The 23,378-nt window shown below is 39.6% G+C and overlaps 2 protein-coding genes across 3 annotated transcripts in view; both read right to left on the reverse strand.

The window, feature by feature from the left end:
• abcc8 (ATP-binding cassette, sub-family C (CFTR/MRP), member 8) overlaps positions 1 to 1,904 on the reverse strand; it is a 58,964-nt gene extending 57,060 nt beyond the window's left edge. For both annotated transcript variants that reach the window (XM_053319763.1, XM_053319761.1), the window contains exon 1: positions 1,884 to 1,904. In XM_053319763.1, coding sequence (XP_053175738.1) covers positions 1,884 to 1,904 — 21 coding nt within the window. The remainder of the gene's footprint in view (positions 1 to 1,883) is intronic.
• Positions 1,905 to 3,000: 1,096 nt separating this feature from the next.
• ush1c (Usher syndrome 1C) lies at positions 3,001 to 22,282 on the reverse strand. The gene is made up of 20 exons (XM_053319764.1): positions 22,004 to 22,282; positions 19,985 to 20,052; positions 18,716 to 18,859; positions 18,441 to 18,579; positions 17,463 to 17,571; positions 17,331 to 17,355; positions 17,138 to 17,195; positions 16,863 to 17,051; positions 16,714 to 16,773; positions 16,182 to 16,238; positions 14,978 to 15,120; positions 13,820 to 13,885; positions 13,586 to 13,722; positions 13,344 to 13,399; positions 6,991 to 7,032; positions 6,434 to 6,487; positions 6,249 to 6,348; positions 5,753 to 5,862; positions 5,499 to 5,554; positions 3,001 to 3,473 (listed from the first exon to the last, which is right to left on the reverse strand). Exons 1-20 carry the CDS (start codon positions 22,037 to 22,039, stop codon positions 3,461 to 3,463), a joined length of 1,662 nt encoding a protein of 553 aa, XP_053175739.1. The 5' UTR covers positions 22,040 to 22,282; the 3' UTR covers positions 3,001 to 3,460.
• Between the last annotated feature and the right edge of the window lie 1,096 nt (positions 22,283 to 23,378).

Consider the following 23,378-nt stretch of genomic DNA (forward strand, 5'->3'; position numbering starts at 1 on the left):
TCTTCCAAAAATCCTCCCTGAGAGACAGAATGCTGAGTAGTATGTCTGCTGTGTTACAGTTACTGGAGATTTGTTTTACCTTTCCATCACAGGACACTATTAATCACAGAGTTGAGTGGGTCACAAATATGCACAATCTCTCAATATTGAACTCAGCCAGAATGGGGAGGGGGGTTAGTGATATGACTGCAGCAATGGTGGCAATATTTGTGCAATTCTCTTCATGTTGAGAGCGTCAGTTTAGGAAAAATGATGATGCATGTTAATTAATATGTTTGACTGTTTCTGTGAATGCCACCAGATGCTTTTGCAGTTTGAAACATAGGAGGGGAGCAGGGGAATGCACAGTAGTGCTCTCTTACCATCTTTAGATTTCTCATCAGTATGCATACTGACCAATATAAATAATAATAACATGATTACATTGCCATTTAAGATGATAAGAAAATACACAGCTCATATGTTCACAGGTTGATAATTATTTTGGAAGGGATGACGTATATATGATTTTGTAAAGAGACACCAGGTATTGCTGAAAGTGAAGAAATTCCTGCTGGTCTTTTATTTCAACAGCAGATGAAGAGGTCACAGCAACTGCAGCTTTGTCCTCTCTCTTTCTGTTACTTATCAATTATCTACTCACATGGGAGACCAACTGTTGGGAACTGTTGGCTTTGAACAAAGTTAAACCTGGCTCAATGTTCATTTCCATAAATCATATACAGTATTTCTATGGTGGCCTACATCAGACAGAGATGAGTTGCTGCATTGCCTGGGGAGAGTCAAAGCTTCAGAGTGTGCAGGAAAAAAGAGGATGAGAGGAAGAGCAGTAGCCACATACAACGAGCCTCAGAAAGGGAAAGAAAACACTGAAGAAACACACTTATAATGTTTAAGTCATTATAGATTGTGGTTATATAACACAGAACAGGAAGTATACATTTCTAAAATCATAATATATCAGAAAAGACCCCAATAGAGACTGTGCCATTATTATGTGATGAGTGCCCGTCTTTGTCATATAATCACACAGATACTGACAGATACCAACTAAATATAACTGACTTTCCAAGGATGTGTGTGTATGTGGTCTGTCATAGGCTACTTTTGGAGACAAATTTCAGACTTATGACTAGTTACTTGGGGAGGGGCTTTGAAAAAGTAGATTTTTGGGTCAGTGGTTAAGGTTAGGGTAAGTCTCAAGGAAATGAATATAAGTCTATAAAATGTCCCCAACAGTGACCATGGTCTGATATATATGTGTGTGTGTGTGTGTGTGTGTGTGTGTGTGTGTGTGTGTGTGTGTGGGTGTGTGTGTGTGTGACCTCGTGTGTCTGTGGGAGTATCTTCAAGCTAAGAGGTGAACGATGAATCATGCATTATTTCGCAGTATCTATATCTCTCTATCAACCTTTCACAGAGAGAGAGAGAAAGTAAAGGGGGGAGGGGGGGGGGGTTAACTGTGCTCCAACTCATCCTTTATAAACACGTGTTTTTATCAAATGTTCTCCATCTGGCTGTGACAATTAGTTGCCACAATATGTATATCCACTATTTCACTTCCACCTATTATTCCCCACTAGAAATTAATTCGAGTGATGGATAATCCCTCTACACTAATCCCAGAGATCGTTTGTGACCTAAAATGACTTGCAGCATCACAGACAGGCCGCTACATTCAATCTAAGTCTGTATAATTGTGCAAAGGAAAACAATGGTGTCCCTAGTAGTTCATTATATTTATATTGTACGTGTAATTGATAGACACCTCATGATTTCAAGAATACAGACACAGTGCACAATCAATGAAACACTACTCTACAGTTGGAAGTGTGAAAATCGATCAAAGTGAGTGACCTGGTGACACATTCTCCAGCACTTACCGGTTTATATCGTGAGATCATTGCGTTTCAGACTCGTTTCACAGACTCCCAAAACACTCTTCAGTGGGTTACTGTCCCATCCGTCGCTTGAAAGTGAGAAAAAGAAGGGGGGCACTCTCAAACTGCAGTCTCTCATGTGCTCGGAGTGCAACCGACTTCTTCTTCTTGCTGTTCCTACTTCTGTTTGACCATCTGATCGCCGGTGGTGATTCACGGGTGGAGGCAGGGAGCTGTCCACGGTGCTGAACCTGAGTACCGAGAAGGAGGAGGAAGAAGGGGGCAGATCTTCCACCCAAGGCCACCTTTGGTTTGTGTCATGAACCGGGGAGCCGCGGGTTTCAGTGGCAGAGGCCACTCAGACAAACACACGGTAGCGGTCGATGAGACGCTGAAACTCGCAACCCGCAGTAGTCACGTATGCCATCATGAACTGACGGCACATGACTGCACAGTGTCGTTATGTAACTCAAAGTGGGTTGCTGCCAAGCTAAGCAACATACATGAAACATTACATGACGGATTGCTCTACTTGCTCTAGTGTCTTTTTGCGTTTTTATTGCTGTAGAATTTGCGTTTTTAGCACAATTAAGCCACGTAATCGGATTATAGGAACAATCTGGGCCTGTGAAATGAAATGAAAGCTGTATTAAAGGCATAATTTGAACAGCGGGGATTCTGAGACAAGGGTAACTTGATATTCATGAAGGAACTCTATTGCCCCCTGTGGACATTTAGTTACAAAAACTGTGTGGCTCCGCATGCTTCAAGTAAATCGATGCAGAACTGGTATAAATATCAGAAAGGGAAGGCTTTCAAAATCACGAGCAAGGCAGACTGTTTCAACTGTATTTACCTAAGGTACGCTTGTATGTGTATATTACTCTTTATACACCATCCATCAGACTATATTGACTTCTACCTACAGTAAATCCACTTATAATTGTTTACTTTTTTCTGAAAATGCTGCTTTGTGATGATGTGTGTTTGCCAATGATAATCACTAGCCAGACCTTTTACTTACCTCTGCATCATTAACCTGTGAATAATGTCAGGACAAAAAAAGCAATGTAAAAGGATCAAAGAATTAATATGTGCAACAGAAACTGAGTCCTGTGAGTATACGTGTTCCTTTATTAGGCTTTGAAAAGGCAGATAATGGAGGTGATACTGATTACACTTTTACTGATGTTACTTGCCCCTTTTGTGTTATATTGACAGATGAGACACATGTCTAAAGGTGCGTATCTAAATGAGTTCCCTGGTTTCATGCCCAGGCTCGACAGAGGTGAAGGGGATTATTGGAGACATGTACATATTGACAGGAGCATCCTTCATGAATCAACACAGTGAGAATGCATATTGATTGTGTGTCAAGACCCCTTATTTTTAAAGATCCCAGTGTATTACAAAGTAAAAGCAAGAAGACAATAGTGACTTTCTTTTACAGGCAACGATGAAGAAGATTGTACTATTATTCTATTGTGATTAAAGAGATGATGAATCCTGATGGAATCCACAAGAATCAAGGGCTCCTTCTTCTTAATCAGCCTGGTTTTAATGGCAGGTTGTCAATGAAACTAGAAGAACGTTCTGCAAAAGGAGAGAAGAATTCATCAACATGTTGCTTTGTCAAATCTACTTTTACCAGTTATATATAAATTGAAGCAGTAATGTAAAAACCTGTTGTATTTTGTTTGACCTGGAAAACATGTTTTTGCATTATTCACTGCACATTAAAGGACAAGTTCACACATTTTCAAATCTGTCTGTCACAGGTGACCAAAGGAACATTGAAACACTTCTTTCTTGCTGTAATCATTCCTCCTGTTCATACTGAATATTAGAAGATCCCTTCATAAGACAGTTACATGTAAGTGATGGGGGCTAAAATCCACAGTCCTCCTTCTGAGCAAAAATGTATTTAATTTATTAATTATCACTAATATGAAGTTTCAGTCATACAAATTAGTCAAATCAAGTAGATATCTTTCAGTGTTAGTTTTTTTTAGTGCCAAAGTCCCTCTTTTTGTTACTATACTTTTATCACAGCTCAACAGTGAAACACAAAGGGGATTTGATGCTAAAAAGACTGGAAATGTGGTAGACATCTACTTGATATGACGAACTCAGACTCATACAAGTTTCAAATCAACCTTTCAATACATTTTTGCACAAAATAACTGTGTGGACACACTGTAGATTTTGTTCCCCATCGCTTACATTGAAAGGACATTTGAAGGAGATCTTTTGATAGCCAGTATGAACAGGAAGTTGATTACAGTGAGATCAACCTCTTTCAGTGTCCATATGTAGACCTCACTCTTGTTTTAGGACAGACCTGAAAAACTGTAAACCCATCCTTTAAACACGACAGATCAACACACATGCAAGTGAGTTTTAGAAACACAAGATAATCAGGGCTTTAACATGGAGTCAATATTTTCTTTTTTCTTTTTAGGCTGGGGCACTCAAACTGCAAAAAAGAACAGCTGTCTTTCAAAAATCCAAATGCAAAATCAAATGTTTTACAATAAATTGATCTGATTATACAAATGACTTTTAAAACATTGATAATCATCATGCATTAAAGCAAATCAAACCCTGCGAGCATGAGAGTTTTTACTGTAGCAGAGCAGAACTTCCTGGTACAGTACCACCCAGTGTCACTTAGTGTTAGTTATGTATGTCCGAACATGTAACAGTCCCGTGGAACAACATCAATCAGAGCAACTGCTGAAGGCTGGCAGGACTCCTGTGTTGCTTTTATGAGTGTCCATGACCTGACGACGCCTGACAATACCACAGAGGCCACGCATTTACACATGTGTTTATATACGGCTCACTGGGTTGGGCTTTGGCAGATATATGGTGGGATGGGTCACCGATCACATTAGCTGGAAATGTCTTCACTTAAATAGCGCAGCTGTTTCATTGTAAAGCACATTCTCTACAATGCAACAATAAAGAAACATCACCATGAAACATTTCTTAAATAGAAAGAAGGGGAATGTGAATACTGTAGGAGCTGTATTCATTCACTGTCATGCTAGCTTTTCTTAGCAACAGCTTAGCTGTTACAGAAATACACAAATCTGACAGTTTGACAAAAGAGGCGGTAAACAATACCAAAATACACTGCTGTTTGCTTCCTTCTGATTGCCAGGGAGACAGTCACATGTGCTAAAAAAAGAAGGGGGGGGGGGGGCGCAAACAAAAACAAAAAATGTCACACCAAACATCTCCTCTGACGTGCAGTGAAGAAGAGGAGGTCTGAAAATTGAGTGAATTACCAGGATGAGGGTGAGGTAGGAGGAGAGGGAGGGCTAGTGTTGAAGCAGGTAGCCATGTCTGTACAGTGACGCACTGCCTTCAAACACCTTTCTGTTCACAGTGGGACTGACTGATGCTGACTTAGGGCTGTACACACGTGCACACACAGACACATAAGCCGCACTGTCATATTCTGTAAACTACTGAACCAGACTCATTAGATTGTTGACTTGTTATCAACACACAAATGCTCCAGATCTGTATTCAGATAAATAACAATACTGTGAACAACCTGTTAAACACATGTTTTAAATGACAAATAAAGAAAATAATAAGAATACTTACACTTCATCCTCATACTCTTTTGGAGGGGACACAGCAATCACAACATCAATCCAGTCCTAAAAGGTAGAAATGATGCTTATTTGCATTTTGTGTTTAACTGAATTTATCAAAAATATGAAGTTGACCAGCATGACAGGATCAGCAAGTGTGCAAGCACAATCAATCAATCAGGGTTGATGGGGTTACTATATTCAATAAAACACTCTGCTGTTGTAGCTACTGAGATGAAAAAAACGCATTTCTTTGACTCATACCCCTCCACTACTCCAGGCTCGAGCCAGAGAGTTTTGTCCTTCAGTCAATGTGGCATCAATCAGGATCTTCCCATTCACAGCCATAAGCTCATCTCCGGGTACAACGCCACCTACGAACAGACACACCAGAGACATTTAATGCGGTCAGACACCTGAGTCACTACATCAACTCAACTGTAAACATGTTTCCTACAGTGATTCAGTGTTGTAATGGAGCAGTGTGTGCAGGGAAGTCAATGAGCAAGTGTCTTTCACTGAAATCCTGATATTGTACAAAACGATGATCCTCCCTATATTTTACATAGAAACAGTAATGATGGTGTTCTAATAGAAAACAAAGACACACACTTCTGACACACATTTTGAATGGAGGCCGAATTCTACTGCAAAGCCAAACAGGTGCTAAAAAATCTTTAAATAAAACCATCTTAAACTTACTTGTTACCATCTTAAACTTGTTGTAAATTTAAATGAAAATAGTGACACATTAACTGACCGTGCTTATCTGCAGCTCCCCCTTCATACACAGACGATATCACTAACTTCCCCAAGGGAGAGTCTGCGCCCCCCTCCAGAGCCAGGTCAAGCTGTCCATCCTCAAGAACAACAAACATCAAACACCATCAGTCACGTTTTATATCATTTATATCAGAGTTATCTGAAGTAAAGGAAGCCTGTTACCTTTTTGATTCTCAGCAGTCTCACATCTCGCCCGGCTATCTGATCCGAGGAGAACTATTGTCAAAGACAGGAAGGAAGAAAAAAAGAAGGAAAAAGGACAACATTACACATCAGTTGCATAGTAAGTAGTGAACAAATAATCCCAAGTGCCAACATAAAGGATGGCTGCAGCTAGCTAATTGCACTGCTTAACCTGGACACTGACATACTGCTAGAAGTGAAAATGTGGTCTCCAGAGAAAAATGCAAACCCTTCTTTGGAACTCCTATTGAAAACTTAAGAATAAAAGTAATTAACTTACAACCAATAAAAGACTTTAAAGAGAGCTCATTTAAATAGGTAAAAAAAGTAGCGACAAAGAACCCTGGATGACTGCAGTACATAGACAGAAGCAAGAACACACTATATGTTACTGTTACTGCACACTATCATTAGTCATAGTAATTAAGATGTTATCTGAAGCAATGTATGTAATTTGGAATAGGATATTTTAGCCTTTTATTTGCAGCTGCAATTCCTGCACTATTGTAGTGCTGATAAGATCAGGCATACAATACCATTGAGAAGGGATCAAAGTCTTCCTCATATTTCTGAAAGCCCTGAAAGAGAATCAATATGCAGCTTGTTACAATATATCAATATGTCAATAGGGAGTTAACTAACAAGACACAACAAAAACATCTCTGTGAATATCAGCTGAGTCAGGTGAGATTTCCTTTGACAACCTGTTCTCTATGAAAGTTTTAATACCACACTTGATAAATGAAAACCATAGAGATACTCAGTCATTAATTCAAAAAGCGCAGCTTCTTTTAAAGACCTTAATTCAATAGGGACAAGAGTAATTCACAGGAACATTTGCACACACAGAGACAAATACACACACACACACACACACACACTTACAGAAAACCATCCTTAATCATTCCTACCAGAAGACAGCAATTTAAATGTCACAGGAAAGGAGAAGAAGGAAATAGAACAACATTCTCAGAGAATGGACATCACGTTCATCCAGCTACAATGTCTCAGAGAGCCACTTTTCTCCCTGCAGCATAAACACATATTAATCTAACAGTTTATTTCCTCCGCTTGTGCCGACATCTAAAATGAGCTCATTTGTAATATCTTTTTTTATTTATTGTGGGCTGGAAACAGACATACAAATAATCTAATTGATAAGATATTTGGAATAATAGCAAAGTGAAGGTACATTAAAAGGTAAAACAAAACACTAGTCTTTCTTTTAGTAATGCACGCTGCATCAGTCCACATAGAGAGAAAAATATCAACCAATCGAAGTTTTCAATAAAACTTCATAGGCCAGTCTTTGACGAACAAACCATCCTGTTGACAGTAAACATCAAACCCAGTAACAGTAGTAAAGCCAACACGTGCATACCCATACTATATGTTCACAGTGGCAAATCAATAAAAGTGCAGTCATGCATAAACTACACAACCGGACCTACAGGCACTGATGCAGCCCACAGAGAGAGGTCATAATGAAAAAATAAAGGAAGACCTATCATGGAGGCTTCAGTCAACCATGAGGAAGCCCGATGTGTGAGCATGGAGAGAAACAAGGTCCACGAGAACAGCAACAAAACGCACTCAAGAGTAACAAGACAGGATGAGAGGTGGTGATACGTATGGATTACTTGTCGTTTGTTGTTTGATTTAAAAGACGAGTTGTAAGGCACCATCCGTTTCAGCATTTCTGGGGGCTGAAACACAAGATCAAGAAAAAGCTTTCAGCGAACATATGAAATAAACATGCACAAGTCTCTCTTCTATGCTTAAACAAGTTTCTATATAGCTTACATTAAAAAAATACTAGATTTGTCAGCAACTATAACTCCTCTTGTGGGCATTGATAGAGGGCTATAAATAGGTATATAAACAGATGTCCTCATAGGAGATGTTATAATTCTAACACACAGACACTGGAAATTAAATTAAATATGTCCTCATACCTGCAGATAACTACATTATGTATCTATAAATAATGTGATGGAATAATATATCTGTTAACACCTATAATAAGATTATTAAATGTTTATATACTGTTTGTAAATGCCAAATAGGAGTACTAAAAGTTAAGTATTTCCCCTTATTCTGTATCAAACAGTGGTAGACATGAATCCTTGGTATATACTAGAGTAGTAGTAGGCAGCGGTGTGAGGGCCAAATCCGGCCCTGCCGAAAAAACATTTGTTCCACAGATGAAAGCTGAAATTTTTACTTTCATGGTTTACGTAACATTTTAAAACTATCTTAATCTTCTGCAGATTAAATAAATACAGGCTTTGTGTAAATCCCAACACTGCCCTTTAAAACCACTGTTGCATCATGTTATTTGAATGCATGGTTCTAAAATTAAGTCTTACCTACAAGGAATAACATTTTAACGTGTGAATTCTAACAGTGTTTTAAGCATGTTGGACCAGAACAGAGCTGTTCTCCACAAACACTAATAGGTGACAGTCTGACGGAAACTGTGTGCCATTTTTTTCCATGGTTACAACAACAAGTACTATGAACTCCAGGTGTAGAACAGAACTTCTACTGTATTTGAGCCATTTGTAACTAAATGAATGATGAAATAAACTGTAATTCTGTTACTCTTCACTTCTTGTACTGATGAGAAACCTCATCCTAAACAGTGTTATAGCTCAATTAAGAATTCATTTAAGCATTTATTTTATTCTTAAATGAATTAAAAGAAATAAACAAGACATATAGCTCTGTGTTTCCACTCTTTCAGTTAACAGGCCCCTCAGTGAAGTATCCTCCAAAACTGGCCCATAGTTGAACCTAGTCGCTGGCCCCTGTTCTACAGTACATGGTAACTGCACATGACTCCATTCTGCAGTGATTTCTTGGATACCAATTTATCTTATTAAATAACACCTACAAAACTGTATCCCAAAGCATTACATTTTCTATTAGAATAAGCTTGTTAACCAGCTCACATACTCTGAGAACTGGGGTAAAACATGTCAGGGGAATGTGGATGATTAATGATGTATTGTCCTTCAGCTGATACAGTCAAGGTGCCCTTTAGCAAGACACCTCACCTCCAGCTGCTGTGGGGCTCAGCGGCTCAGTATGTGACTGTACCAAACGCTCAGGTGTGAATATGTGACTCTATTAAATGTGAGGCAGATAGCGCTGCCGGGAAAGAGGTTTGCTTAGTTCACTTCTCTGAGTTAAATACATTTTGCAAAATAAATACTCCCCCAAGTTTCATTAAAACTTTTTGACAGGAAGGAGAAATGGCTCTACAGATTGCTTCTCTGCGAAACAGCTGGAGGGTCTCGAAGACTCACCAGGACTTGAAAAAGAGGCAGAGATGAATCCCTCAGCCAATTGATGACATACTGTGTCTGAATGTTTTATGGCTTTATTAAGCAGAGTTGAAGTTTTATGCAGGAAGCTGATCCAAGTGTGATGTATTTCATACCAAGCCATCAGATCGGACTGCAGATCGGTGAGGGTCTGGTCGGTGCGTCTGCGACTGGGGCAGCATGACTGGCTTAGACATGACGGGGGCCATCTGCCGCCTCTGATTGGAGGGACTAGGAGCTAGTTGCTATTGGGGAGTTTCCATTGTATTTAAAAAGTATGTTAATTTATTATACAAGAGAAGAGAAAGGGAGAGAGTACAGAAGGACAGGTTTTTTTTCAGAGAGTGACTCACCAAGGGGTTGCTTGAAGTGGAAACGTGGCTGGCATGGGAAGTATTTCTCATTATCTGAATCAAAGTTGAAATACAATTAATCTCTCAGCCCTCTCTGACAGATACAGAGCACTGCAGGAAAATCTATGCAGCACGCACCCAGACTCACACTTTCTCAGATATTACAGCATGACAAAGGTGTCAAAAGTGTTTCATGTACAACCAACTGGATGAACACACATATATCTTAGAAATCAGATCATCTCACATGCGACATGGGACATTCATCAGCATTCGACTTTATCAAATGAAACTCCCACTACACACTACACACTACACACCATGCAACACCACACTCAATGTAACAAACTGCACAGCTACCAACAGACATCAATAAAAATCTACTGCATCTCTGATTGCATCTCCCTCAGCTGGAAGAAAATTGTAAATCCATGACTACCCAATTCAGTCACGCTAATAAAACGTATTGCTCTCTCCTCATGCATAAAACATGCCAGTGCTTAAAACAGAACATTCAAATCAGCCATATGCATTAAAGACAATCAGACTGCTGCCTTTAAATGCATTAACTCTGTGAGCCTTCTTCATATTTCCTTGAAACTGCAGATGTAATTTTTCTTCACAGATGGAAGAAAATTAACTTTGCAATCTACCAGTTTAACACTTCTACAAGAAAAGCAAGCAGTTAGAATTCAAACCAGTCCAACACATCATCTCTCTCACATGAGAAACTCTAACCTTGGGACTAGAAGGGTACGACATTTCACTGTTAGTGGTCGAGTAAATCCCTCCTCTTGGGAGATATCCACCCGCCTCCCACTCGCTCCTGTGCTCTGGAGGACTGGGAGAGTGTTGGAGGTGATGATGATGGGAATGTTGGCGGTAACCACTGAGGGTACCTACTCTTTCTTCAGAGTGTTGTGGGGGTGGGGGTGGAGGGGGAGGAGGAGGTGGGGGAGGAGGAGGGGGTGGCGGCGGAGGAGGAGGTCTCGGGGTGGGTTGAGGGGACGAGGGGGGCCTTGAAGACTGGGGCGGAGGAGGATAGTGGGAGGAAGGTGGACGAGGGGGTTGGGGTTGGAAAGAGTGAGCGTGTGGGTGAGGGTGGTTTGGGTGAGGCCTGCGCCCCTTGTTGGTAATAGTGGATGGCGCAGAGGGGGGTTTCCTAGCATTGGGTGGAGAAGGTGGTCGGCGCTGTGGAGATGCTCTGGTGGAAGGGGGAGAATAGTTAGGGATGGTAGGGTTAAGCTTGGGTGAAGGTGGAGGGAGAGGTAGGGGTGGGGGTGGCTGGCTAGTGCTAGGCTGGGTGGGGGCAAGTCTCTTCAGAGGGCCCCTCAGACTCTGATCCACCTCATCCAGGTTAATGTCGTCCAGATCAGTGGTGGCCAGGTGGAGACCGCCAGGGAAACGTTTGACCTTGGGCTCAGAAGCAGGAGAGCGTGGCGGCGAGAGCTTTAAGTCACAATGAAACAAAAAATGACTTGTTTCACCTTACGTGTTAATTATCCTGATAAGTAGACTTATTTAACGTGTCACATAATCATCAGGAAGCAGATGCACATGAATATATACTTTATGGTACTTAAAGGTACAGTATGTAACTTTTTGGGGGTTAATGTGCTTAAAAAACACCCAAAATTTGTTCCTAATTCTTCTTTCATTCTTCATGGCCATGACAATAAATGGTATGGTTACTGGATTTGCAGTTGAAACATTTACAATGTACAATAAAATCAGCGCACATTTTTGTCATTTTTTTGTGCTTTTTTAAAAATGCTGGAAAATAACACTATTGTCTCTCTTATGATATCAATCAGGGAAATGTGTGACAACATGGTACACACGCATGGTACACATAGTACACATGTAGTCACTGAGGTTTGCAAACTCTCTTTTCTTTTACAACACATTCTATTTGTCTTTATCAGAGTGGATGGAATGAAAACATTTTCCCACATCTTGTCACTCAGAATCAATGATTTAGTATGCTGTTAAAGCCATATCCATGTCCTTGCAACAGTAAGACATATATTTTATGACATGGCTTTTCTTAAAACAGAGAGGTTCTGACAGACGAGGTCTCATTCTGTACCTCTGGGGATTCATTCTCCACACAGGAGATTTGCTCCAACCGAGTCTGACAAAGACGTTCAACCCAGTGTTGCACTTTCTCCGACTCCTCAAGGTCTTCTCTCTCTGTCTCTGAAACCTGTCACAGAGACAGTCACGCAGCGTCAGACCACAGGGATCAGTTCTTCACACATACTCACTCAACACATGCTCAGCTCTCAAATATTCAAGTAGTAAATATCAAAATATTTAATCCACATTGACACAATCCAGTATTTAAAGGAAGAATGCATTTCCCTTCTTTTCATACCTCCTGAACCAGCCTATTGATCTTCAGCTGCTTCTCTCGTTCATACATCTCTTCTTTCTCCTTGGCGAGTTTCAGCTCAAACTCCATCTCCTTTTTGTTTTTTCTCTGCTCCTGCAGTGTGTCTGTGTTGGACACTTTCTTCTTTTTCTTCTTCTTTTCACCTTTCTGAGGTGTCATCAGTTAGTCAACAATTTGCCATTCCAAACCTCACAGCATGACATGCAAACATAGCTTGTGACACAACTTAGTGCGACTGATGAAGCGAAAAAACTCTGATCTGAATATTTAACCACCAACATGTCATGATGACTTAACAGCTCATTAAAAAAACAAGACCTTCACTTCAACACCACACTGAACGCAGGCAGCTGACAGTACCTTGCGAATTGACGGCAGTTTCCCCTCGTAACGATAAAACCAGCCAAATGCTAAGAATGGAGATGAGCACACGTCACTCTCACTGATATGTTAAAGTTTTAAACAAAGTCTCAAGCAGTATATCCATTTTGAATAGCAAGATATCACACTAAAGAGCCACAACACACCACTCAAAGAAGAAAATGAAAGAAACAGATTGCTCTTGTTTCTTTCAGGCACTCAGAATGACAGGATATTAAAAACTAAAGAGGCAAACTGAGGACTGAGTGATGCATAAAAGCATCTTTCAACAGCTGGATTTTGGTTGTTGGTCATTCATTTTCAGCAGCAAGAGATGATATAGAAACATTTTGGTTGTCAAAGGAAATCACACACGTCTGTGTGTAAGCTGGTTTGCGTAAACATCCTCTCACAACAGCTGTGACGATGCACAGCTGTGGCTCCAGACTCACTTCTTCGTCCTGCTCTTCCTCTTCATCTTCCTCTGTGAAGGAGCTGGCTTCTTCAACTTAGAGGAGAGGGCAAAAAAGCAGCACAGCACAGAAAGAGAGACATAGAGCATGCAGAGAAAAAGAGGGGAAATAAGGTGCAGCACAGGCAAGAGTTACTTTGACAACTCTTTGGTTTCAGAAGAATCAGTTCAGAAATAGAAATGCATGCATCTTAGGAAAAAGATTCTGCTAGGTATGCTTACGAGAACTCTTGGTCTTTGGAGTGTGGGAGGTTTTCATCTCAGGTGGGGGAGATGGGCTCTTTGGGCTTTTAGGCCTGTCTTTGGTTCCCCAGTCCTCCTCCCACTCTTCATGATGTTTCTTCTCCATAGAGTCAATCCTACAGAGGATGCCAAAACCATTACAAGAAGTAAAATATTGTATACATGTTGAAATATTACTTTATGAACAATACAGGCATAAAATTAAATGAATACTTCTCCATCTCCTTCTTATAGCGCTCTTCTTCCTCTGCAGCTTTCTGAGAGATCTCCATCTTTCTCCTGTTTAACACATGATCAATACAAAGGTTTCAAAATATAACTCTGTCCACTCAACATGTCATGATACAGGGCTATAAATACAATATATGTGACTTGGACCCAGTTTATGGCGGCTATTGAGATTGTCAACCCTGCCACACATGATATGCAGTCCGATTATTCAGCTCCCAGATATTGCACGCATCTAAGCACTGAGGAAAACAAGTCTGTCCTATTTAAAAAAGCCTGAGAAAAATGTGCAAATGATTAATTAAACTGAATATGGATCTTTTTTGTGATGTAACTACAGAGCATCACAAGCTAAGGTACTCCATTATATGAAAAATATTTCTACATTTTCTTTGTACATGTTTGTACAGCATGTGTTCAGATGCCAGGTTGTTGATTAAATCCTTTATTCTCTACAAAGTTGCGGAGAATCTAGTTTTGCTGTCGTGTTGCAGGGCAGGTGTAAGGTACCCACACAATTTCCTTCATGTATTTGAGATATTTGAATTCAGGTTGACAGGAGAGGTTTAATCTACCAGAAAGTAAAAGCAGAGAAGCAGGCTATCTGCAGAATTTGGTTGGCACAGACTGATAGATGAGGTTTGACACTGAGTGTGGAGGAGGCTGCCTCCTCTGTGAATGCAAAGAGGGGTATTTGGGATCAAAATGACAACAGACATCTTTGTATATCCAATCTTGATAGTTGGACTGTGACGACGCTCTTGAGGTCAAATTTAATTCAATAGATCTACTGGCACACACCATGCAGCACTTCAATACAGCTGTGTCAAAGTGTCATGATTTTCCTCAGACGGCTTCTTGGCAGCAAAGCCACTCATTCGTCATTCGATTAGTCGTTCATTAGACGTCCATTAGTCATTCATTAGTTTTCAAAATTCTATCATTGTCAATGATGACATCTGAAAGGGGTGAATGTCATCAAATCAATGTTATTCCAAACTGAGTTAAATCCTGTGCATGTGCATTAAACAACTGTTAATGATCATTAACATAAATGTCTCTCCACCATATCTGTCTAATGTCATAAACTATGAAGTGTATATGAAGTGACCACAAGACTGTTATTTCCATAAGTTCACTCACTGCCTCTCCTTCTCCTGCTGCTCTCTCAGGATTTTGTTGGTCTCCAGTGCCACCTTCTTCTGATGCATCAGCTCCTGTCTTTCAAGCTCCCTGCGGGCCTCCAATGCCAAACGCTCCTCATCTGTCATAAACAGCTCACTGCCCTGTGAGAGTGACAGCAGACAGAGAGGGTAATCACAAAGAGACATCATACATAAACAGGGGTCCTCAAACTTATTTGGCAGGCAAGTCCAAAATAATCCCTGGGAGTGGAGATGACTGCTTTTGTCACATGTTTCTGGCAGGTACAAAAACTTATATAAGAACATAATGGAAACTGCACTGTATGTATTCATACGTATTTATCTGTGCAGCATTCCATATTTATATAAACAAATAACCTTCTGTCTCATTGGAGGCAAAAGAAGAACCATACACCACATAAATGATTATTATTTTTCACTTTGTGCCCTAATAACAGTGGTTATCATATTTTGGAATGCAGTCATTAATTTCAATAACTCATAATGGTGGATGTACTGTTCGTGTCCAAGGAAAGAAAGACACACACGCACACACACACAGAAATAAATAACTATAACAAGACAAGACAGCTTGTCTCGGTTCCACAACCCTCATCACTGTCTCCCATGGTAAACAATCTGGTGAGTGATTTGACTGATGATAAATTTTCCTCCTGCAGACAGTCAGAACGAAGCAGCACAGGCTAAGTAATGAGAGGTCTCCAAAACAAAACAGCACATTAATCTGTGCTGTGCAGGAATGCAAAAGGAGTGAGGGCAGATGTTGCACTCCCACATCCATAACAAATGATTCCTTAACTGCTTTACTTTCTGAGACAAATACATTTTCCTCATAGATTGATTTATTATCACATGTGAAATAAGCAAACATCATCTGTCTCCCAGGATTTTCCTGATTAACATATTATTAAGGGATCCCTATAACAATATGCATAATGATTTTAGCCATTTTTATACAGGGGTTCCTAAATGTAAATACCTTATACAGGATTATAGAGTTTTAAAGGGTTGAGAAAAGTATGTCCAGATATAATCATCTGTGTCTAAATGGCACTATCTTATCTTCCATTAGTGTGAAATCTTGTGTCTTTAGGTGAATACAACCATGCTCTGCTCAAAACAAAAAATGTTAACATTGCAGTGGGTACATTAATACACATACACAGTGGGAAAGTACTTACAGCTCCTGTCAGGACAGTAATAGTCAGACTTCTGCTGCTCTTCAGGACTTTCACAGCCTGGAAATATAAAAGAAGACAAAATGCCATGACATTCGGCATTTACAACAATATTTAATTAGGAATATTAAGTGGAACGTGATAAGTCTCTTAGAAAGGCAATACTCCATATTAAGCAAATTAGCTTGTGTGAAGTATGTGCAATGCATATTTATCAGGGTGTGAATTTATCACCAGCTCCAGGCAAATAGTGCAAGCTCTCCCTCTCTCTCTCTCTCACTGATTTTTTTCACAAAACTATTTGGGCTGGTTAAACACCAATTTATCTGTTCAATGAGTAAAGCATCAAACCAACCCCAGCAGTGATGAGGTGTAATTTAACTTCTATCCGCATCACAAGCAGACTTATAGCTGAGGCCTTTATGGTTTGTATAAACAGACATAATTTTGTTTGACAAAAGTTTGGAATTTATGCAGCCATTGTTGCAAGATAAGACATTTTCTATCCTAATAGTAACCATTTAAAATAATGTACCTCTCTGTGGTCCGTATTGGTGAAATCCACCCCATTTACTTCCACAATCTGGTCTCCAACCTGCATTTTGGGATGAGACATACAGTAGATGCAGTGAATGGTGGGTGATGGAGGTTCATAGAGGTGTTGTGGACATTTTGAGCCCTCACCTGAAGCCCAACTTCTGCAGAAAGGGATCCTGACTTGACGTTACTGATGTAGATGCCAGGTTTCTGTGTCGGTCCACTGGAGATGCTGATGCCCATACCTGTGGTACCCACAAGGCTGAGGAAAACCTTCTTCTCTTTGATCTCCTTCCCTCCGAGGGACGTCAAGCCTGCAATGCTGCTTTTTTTCTCCTGTGCGGTACGGAAAGAGAGAAGAAAAGTAAGGAAAACTGTCTGCTGATGTAAAACATCTTTTGAAAATATCATACACCTCTTACCCCAGACTCAGACACAAACTGGTCAACAAATTGCCACTTGAGGGGTTCATCTGATGAGCTGGAAAAAATAAGAAAAAGCAATAAGGACATTGTGATATCATCTCAGTGCACCACCCCCCAAAACAGTGGAGCAATGTTTCAAACAACAATAAATGAACAAATGAAAACCGTACGAATAAACTAATCATCTTACCTTTTTACTGGAATCATCCCAACATCTACACAGATGAAAAACACACAAAAAATCAAATAAATGATTCCACTGATGTTAAACAATGCTAACTTTCACACGTCTCAATCATGCTGCGATTTATGTTTGACATACGTCTGACTTTGAGTGACACAGTCTTCTTCGTCTTGATGAGACTGATGACCTCCTCATGGATACAGGAGGAGATGGAGTATCCATTGATGCGAACAATCTCATCGCCAACCTATAAATCAACAAAGGATGAGATATTAATTAGAAATTTACGTCCATGTCTGCTGAATATATCAGCCATGATATGATTTATTGATCTCTGTGATCCATTTACATTTTAATGCCTCACTTTCTCCATATTTGTTTGTTTATGCAATATATAATACATGTTTGAAATAAAGTAAATATGCTTGTGAAAAAAAAACATGACTAGTCAAATACTTTTTAGTGAAAACATACAACTTGTACACAGTACAGACAGGTGTTGACACATACTGCTGCAAAGACACTTCCACTATTTTAGACAGGAGACCATCCTCACCTATGATGTCGTTATGAAGCACACTGTAAGTCTGTTACAATAAACAACGACTCAGAGAAGCACAGGGAACATTTGGTCTGGTCTCTATTAACACATCAATCTAAAGGAGTCTGATGAGGATATTAACTTTTGATTTTATGACAGGAGCAATTTTCTTTGTTTGGGGTCAAACTGGACCAGATGTGACAGACATTCAAACTCTGTGAGAGTTTAACTAAGATGGTGCTTCACACCCTCTAGTGGACTCTGGTATTAAGACAGAAATCTGAGACACCGATACAATGACATATGGGCACAAAAATCTTCATAATAACAAATATACTGATTAAGTTAATTATTTTGATAATTACATACAGTAGAATATATAAATTAGTCACTTTTTGCTGGTTACAGCTTCATATATGTAGACATTGTAACTAATTTTCTGACATTTCATACACAAAGTGATTGATTGAGAAAGGTTAGTTGTAGAAATTAATACTACTAGTATAACTGACAAACAAAATAATGATTTTATATAGCTATGCGGAAAACATCACAATTAAGTGACAGATACATACCTGAAGGCCGACATTCCCGGCCTGACCGTCTTTAACAATCTGTGAGATGTAGAGACCACTGCCATACTCCAGCCCTCCGCGGACACTCAGTCCCAGTCCATCACGATTCATCCGATCCAAACGCACCTCTTTGAGCTTCCTGAATAACAGCAGGATATATGAGGCATGTAACATTTAACAAGTGACAAGGAAAACAATAACATTTTTGGAAGCTGTTCTCATAATGTAAGTACATATTTAATGTGAGTCAGGACATGAGTGTATACTGTACTCACCGTGACCTCTTAGGGGTTTTCAGGTCATACTCCACCTGGTGTTTGAGTGGGATCAGAGGTCGGATAGCATCAAACAGGGGCAAACGCTTTGGTTCATTGATTACCAGCTTCAAGTCCCCAATAAGCACTGGCAACTCCATCGACCTGCGAGGGGGGAGAGGGATGATAATTAAGATTTTAGGTTCAAGTTTTAGTTTCTGTTAAGATACAAAATACAAAAAAATCTCCAGTGACTTTCTACAGCCAGAGTAATTGTGAGTTTATATTAATTTGGTGCATGACAGGATTTGTAGTGAAATTACAATATGCACTTAAAATGAACCAAAACAAGGACATTAAAATGTTTAATATTTTTTCCATATGATTTCTTCAATAAAACAGAATTGAGCATGAAATGCACAGGGGGTATTCAAAAAACCTGAAACACCTGAAAATAAAAAGGACATGTACTAACAATGGCTTTCAGAATATCTTTTCAGCCACAGGATAGTTACCCCTAATAATTTATTTCTGTATAAACAAAAGCATATAAATATAATATCTAAATTCTGATGAAAAAGACAATCCAATCAACTTTCTTTCACAATTTATAAGAAAGGCAACTAGAACATCAATTAAAGCAACAGAGTAAAAGCTGCTGTATAAAATCTGTCCACCTGGCCTCCTCATTAAATTATTAATAGGTGCCATTTCAGCCCTGTTTGCAGGATGGTCATAAAAAGAGCTTTTGTGAATAACTGACCAGGCTTGTCGGGGCACAGTGGAAACTGATCAGCGGCTTAACCGAGGGGACTGCAAGGCTGTGGCTCAGTACAAAGATTAATTGAAACCTAGACCTGTAGCCCCCGCCCCACTCATCCCATCTTAGCCGTCTAAAACCAGGCTGTTATCAGAAACCCTGAAGGATCACACAGTTAAAACAGCAGGTGTGCAAGATTGAGTGCTTTTGGAAATGAAAATGTTGGAGAGTTTTCCTGTTTTGGGGTTTTGTTTTTGCACTTATATGTGCACTACCAAAATCCATATTGGATTAATTAATAATATTTGTTATCAATAACAGTATAAAGTACAAAGTAACAAATATTTATGATCACAATCCACTGAATAACCAACAGAATATAGAGTGTGAATATAAAAAAGGCATGAGACAGAACAACAAGCTCCTGAAGTGCACACACACACACACACACACACACACACACACACACACACACACACACACACACACACAATATATAACCACACCAACCAGAAACAGATGGTACTCACTGGTGATACATGCGGAGGACATCGTACAGGTAGTCCTTCTCTGCCTCATTCTCAATCAGCAACTCCACCTGCAAGAAGAGACAAACATCTGGTGCCATCCGTATTCACACTGCTGAATCAGAGGAAATGTCAGCCCTATGGCACAAACACACTGTACTGTACCTCTCTCCTGTGGTCCTGTCAACGCTACAGGGGGTCTGCCTGTGTCTGTGTGTGTGTGTCTGTGTAGGAGTCATACAAACCTGGTGGCGGCTCAGTTGCCGCAGGATGGTTTTGAGGAAACGCTTCGGCCACTCACTGATGTAACACATTTCCTTCTTTCTGACTAAATCTGTCTCAAAATAAACTGCAGGACTCACCATCAACTTGAGTCACTTGTTGTTTTTTTGTAAATCTGCATGAGCAGTTAAAACTATGCTTGTTTGAGGATAACGAGGCTCCTTGGACTAAAGCAAGTGTAATGGGCTGCCCTTCCCCAACCATCAAACCACTGGGAGGGAATAATGGCAGCACAGCTAAAGAGGCTTCAGCAGGAAGGTCAGCAGTGTCATCTTACATCTTAGAAACAAACAGAGGTGAACGTTCACACCCAACATTCACACACACACACTGTCAGCAGTGTGTACTCAAACACTGTACACACAGGACATCTCTGTATCATTTTTATGTATGGACTTAAGTGTGTGTGGATAAATTATGACTCACTGCAGTAATAATATATTTTATGCTACACTGCGTGGGCTCTGCTGTGAGGACTCTGTTGAGGTGTGCGTGACATGGTGTTTATGACTATCATAAACTCCTCTCTTGCTCAGAGCAGCCACTCCTGCAGCCTGAACAACACGCAGACTTTGGCACCATAAACCAACAGGGTAAGAGATTACTGGTAATGCCCATTTTGAAAAAGTGCAAAGTCTTTTTAATGGCTTCAGACTGTTCACATAATAAGTTACAATGAGGATGACTAGACCCTGAACCTCCAAAAAACAAATCAGCCTTTAATTAACACTTTTAAAAAGATGAGACAGATAATAATGCAGTTCTCAACTGATACACGCACAGTGACCATGACAGAGTGCCCAGAAGAAACAAAGCCTGATTGTACCATGTTGTGCCCACAGCCACTAATTAAACCCGTAAATCTCCCCATCTATTCCGCTCAGCTGCTCATCTTTGACACAGTCTACATTATCTAATGCTAAGTTGCCCTTTGTGAAGAGCCAGCAATATGGGACCCTGCCTGCCTGTGTATAGCACAGATGGCTGTGTGGTGATCCCTACATACTCTGGGGCTGAAAACGCCCTAAACATATCATGTTCCTTTCCTCTGTTATCTTTTACTCATAGCTACCTTTTCAGTGCTTTATCTGTCACTGTGACAGAGTAATCATATACATCTAAATAACATTTATTTCATCATTGTTTTCACCTCAGCTTTGTTTACCATAGTAAGAACACGTGAGCAGGTCAGATGATTTAGGTGTTTGGAATAAACTGTAGCTCTAATTATTGTCTTAACAGTTTTACATTAAATTGTGTAAAGATAATTCGCCCATTAATGATCATCACTCATGTGAGGTCATTTTTGGAAAGGTAGTGGGAACTCTGATACCAATCCATTAAAAAATATTTTCATAATAGATAATCCAAGAAAAGCCAACAAGTTGTATAAAAATCAATTAATTGAATAGCAACTGTAATAGTTTTGTCTATATTTCTCCCATAGGTTTTATAAACAGGTCATTAATTATCTTTTTAAACTTAAAGCTACTACAATACAATCACTAAAATATATATTTGACTTATATTTATATGAACTATGTGTTACTATTAAAGCAACATCCCTTTAGGGCTAATTACTGTATGATAATAGCTTTTAATAGTAATAATAGTTTCTTTTTCCTGAGGCCTGTCTGCGCCACTGACAGACATACACCTGCGCCCCTTACCTGTAAGGTTCACCCAGTTAAGCAAGAAAAAAAGCTTGTAAATACGAGAAAGACGACGTTTTCATCTTACCTTGTGTCGAAATTCCCGAGCAACCTTCCGCTCCATCGTCAGGAGATAGCAGCTAACACCAGCCCGACGTGAGACGCCTGTGTCGGTGAAGTTTGACAGGAGTGGACCGGGGTCAGTGCGTCAAGCTAGTCGTGATAAGCTAGTCGTCGCTTCCGGTCAAGCTTCCGGTGAACTGCTGTCATTGCTCTGCAAACTTGACAGTGTCTACAAATGATGTAGGTTAAACAATTAATTTGAATATACTTCTTTGCTTTTACTATACAATTGTTTTTGTTCTTCTCGGATAAACATTTGAAACTGAAAAAGATCGCTGGACACCTTAAATCAACTTTTTTTTTATCTTCGAAAAAGCGTCAGTCGAGTCATTCAGCTTGGTTCATTCTTACTTTGTATTGCAAAGACGCAACTTGGGTATCATTGTCATCTCTAAGTAATAATTTAATGATGCTTAAAACAAGTTGAACGATATCGTTTATCAGCTGCTCCGCCGCTAGTTGGCAGCATAATCTACGTCGCTCCAGTTTCCCACGAAGAAGAAGAGGAAGAGGCGTAGACGTCCGGGTTTCAAACAGCTCAAAACAACAACCACCAACACGACTGATAAAAGAGTTACAAAGTGTGACGGGTGAGTAAAATGTACAAGTCATTAACATAAAACAAGGAATGTTATCTGCTCACATGTACGGGCTTTCACCATCAGTAACTTTATTTCATCACGATAAACCACACAAGGAATAACGTTATCTTTTGTTCACAACTTGAATAGTTATGCACCTTTTCTTACCTTAAAGTATATTTTATTAGTTAAGTCAGTATAAATTATTAGCTGAATAGGTGTTCAAAACTTAAAAGTTATGAATATTTCTATGTATAGTTCAAAAGCCCCGCTGCCGCTGGCGCCCAATCCATGGCAACAGAAACACACGAATCAGCCGGTGTTGTTCACTGTTATACAGACATATTTTATAATATGAAGCTGTTTGTGGCCCAGAATCTAATTTCCATTTAAAATATATGTACAATTATTCCCTGATTTATCACCATATAACGTTATTGTTAATTATTGCAATTAGAGATTGAACATAGTGATTGATTAATAAATGTATTTTTCTGTGAAATTGTAATGAGCTAACCAAACAATGAAACAATTAAGAAGTCATCAGCTGATTATGAGATCATTTAAATAATTCGAAGTTAAAGTTAACCACACATCATTGATTTGTTCATATTTTATCAAGGTTCAATAAGTTGATTCTGTTAGAAAGAAAGAAAGAAGTTCACATAACCATAAGATTTCACCGGTAATTCTTCATTGGGAAACAAACCTTTACTTTACTGTAAACATATTAGTAACTGTAATGTAGTAATGGTCTTC

The sequence above is a fragment of the Scomber japonicus genome, chromosome 5, assembly GCF_027409825.1.
Source record: "Scomber japonicus isolate fScoJap1 chromosome 5, fScoJap1.pri, whole genome shotgun sequence".
Taxonomy (NCBI): domain Eukaryota; kingdom Metazoa; phylum Chordata; class Actinopteri; order Scombriformes; family Scombridae; genus Scomber; species Scomber japonicus.

Bases quoted from the DNA above. Each gene is read 5' to 3' on its own strand.
- ush1c (XM_053319764.1), bottom strand. From the start codon at position 22,039: ATGGAGCGGAAGGTTGCTCGGGAATTTCGACACAAG. The intron at 16,774-16,862 runs GTGAGGGCTCAA...CCCAAAATGCAG, and splicing joins CTGCAGAAGTTGGGCTTCAG to GTTGGAGACCAGATTGTGGA. The intron at 13,723-13,819 runs GTATTCATTTAA...CATCCTCTGTAG, and splicing joins TATAAGAAGGAGATGGAGAA to GATTGACTCTATGGAGAAGA.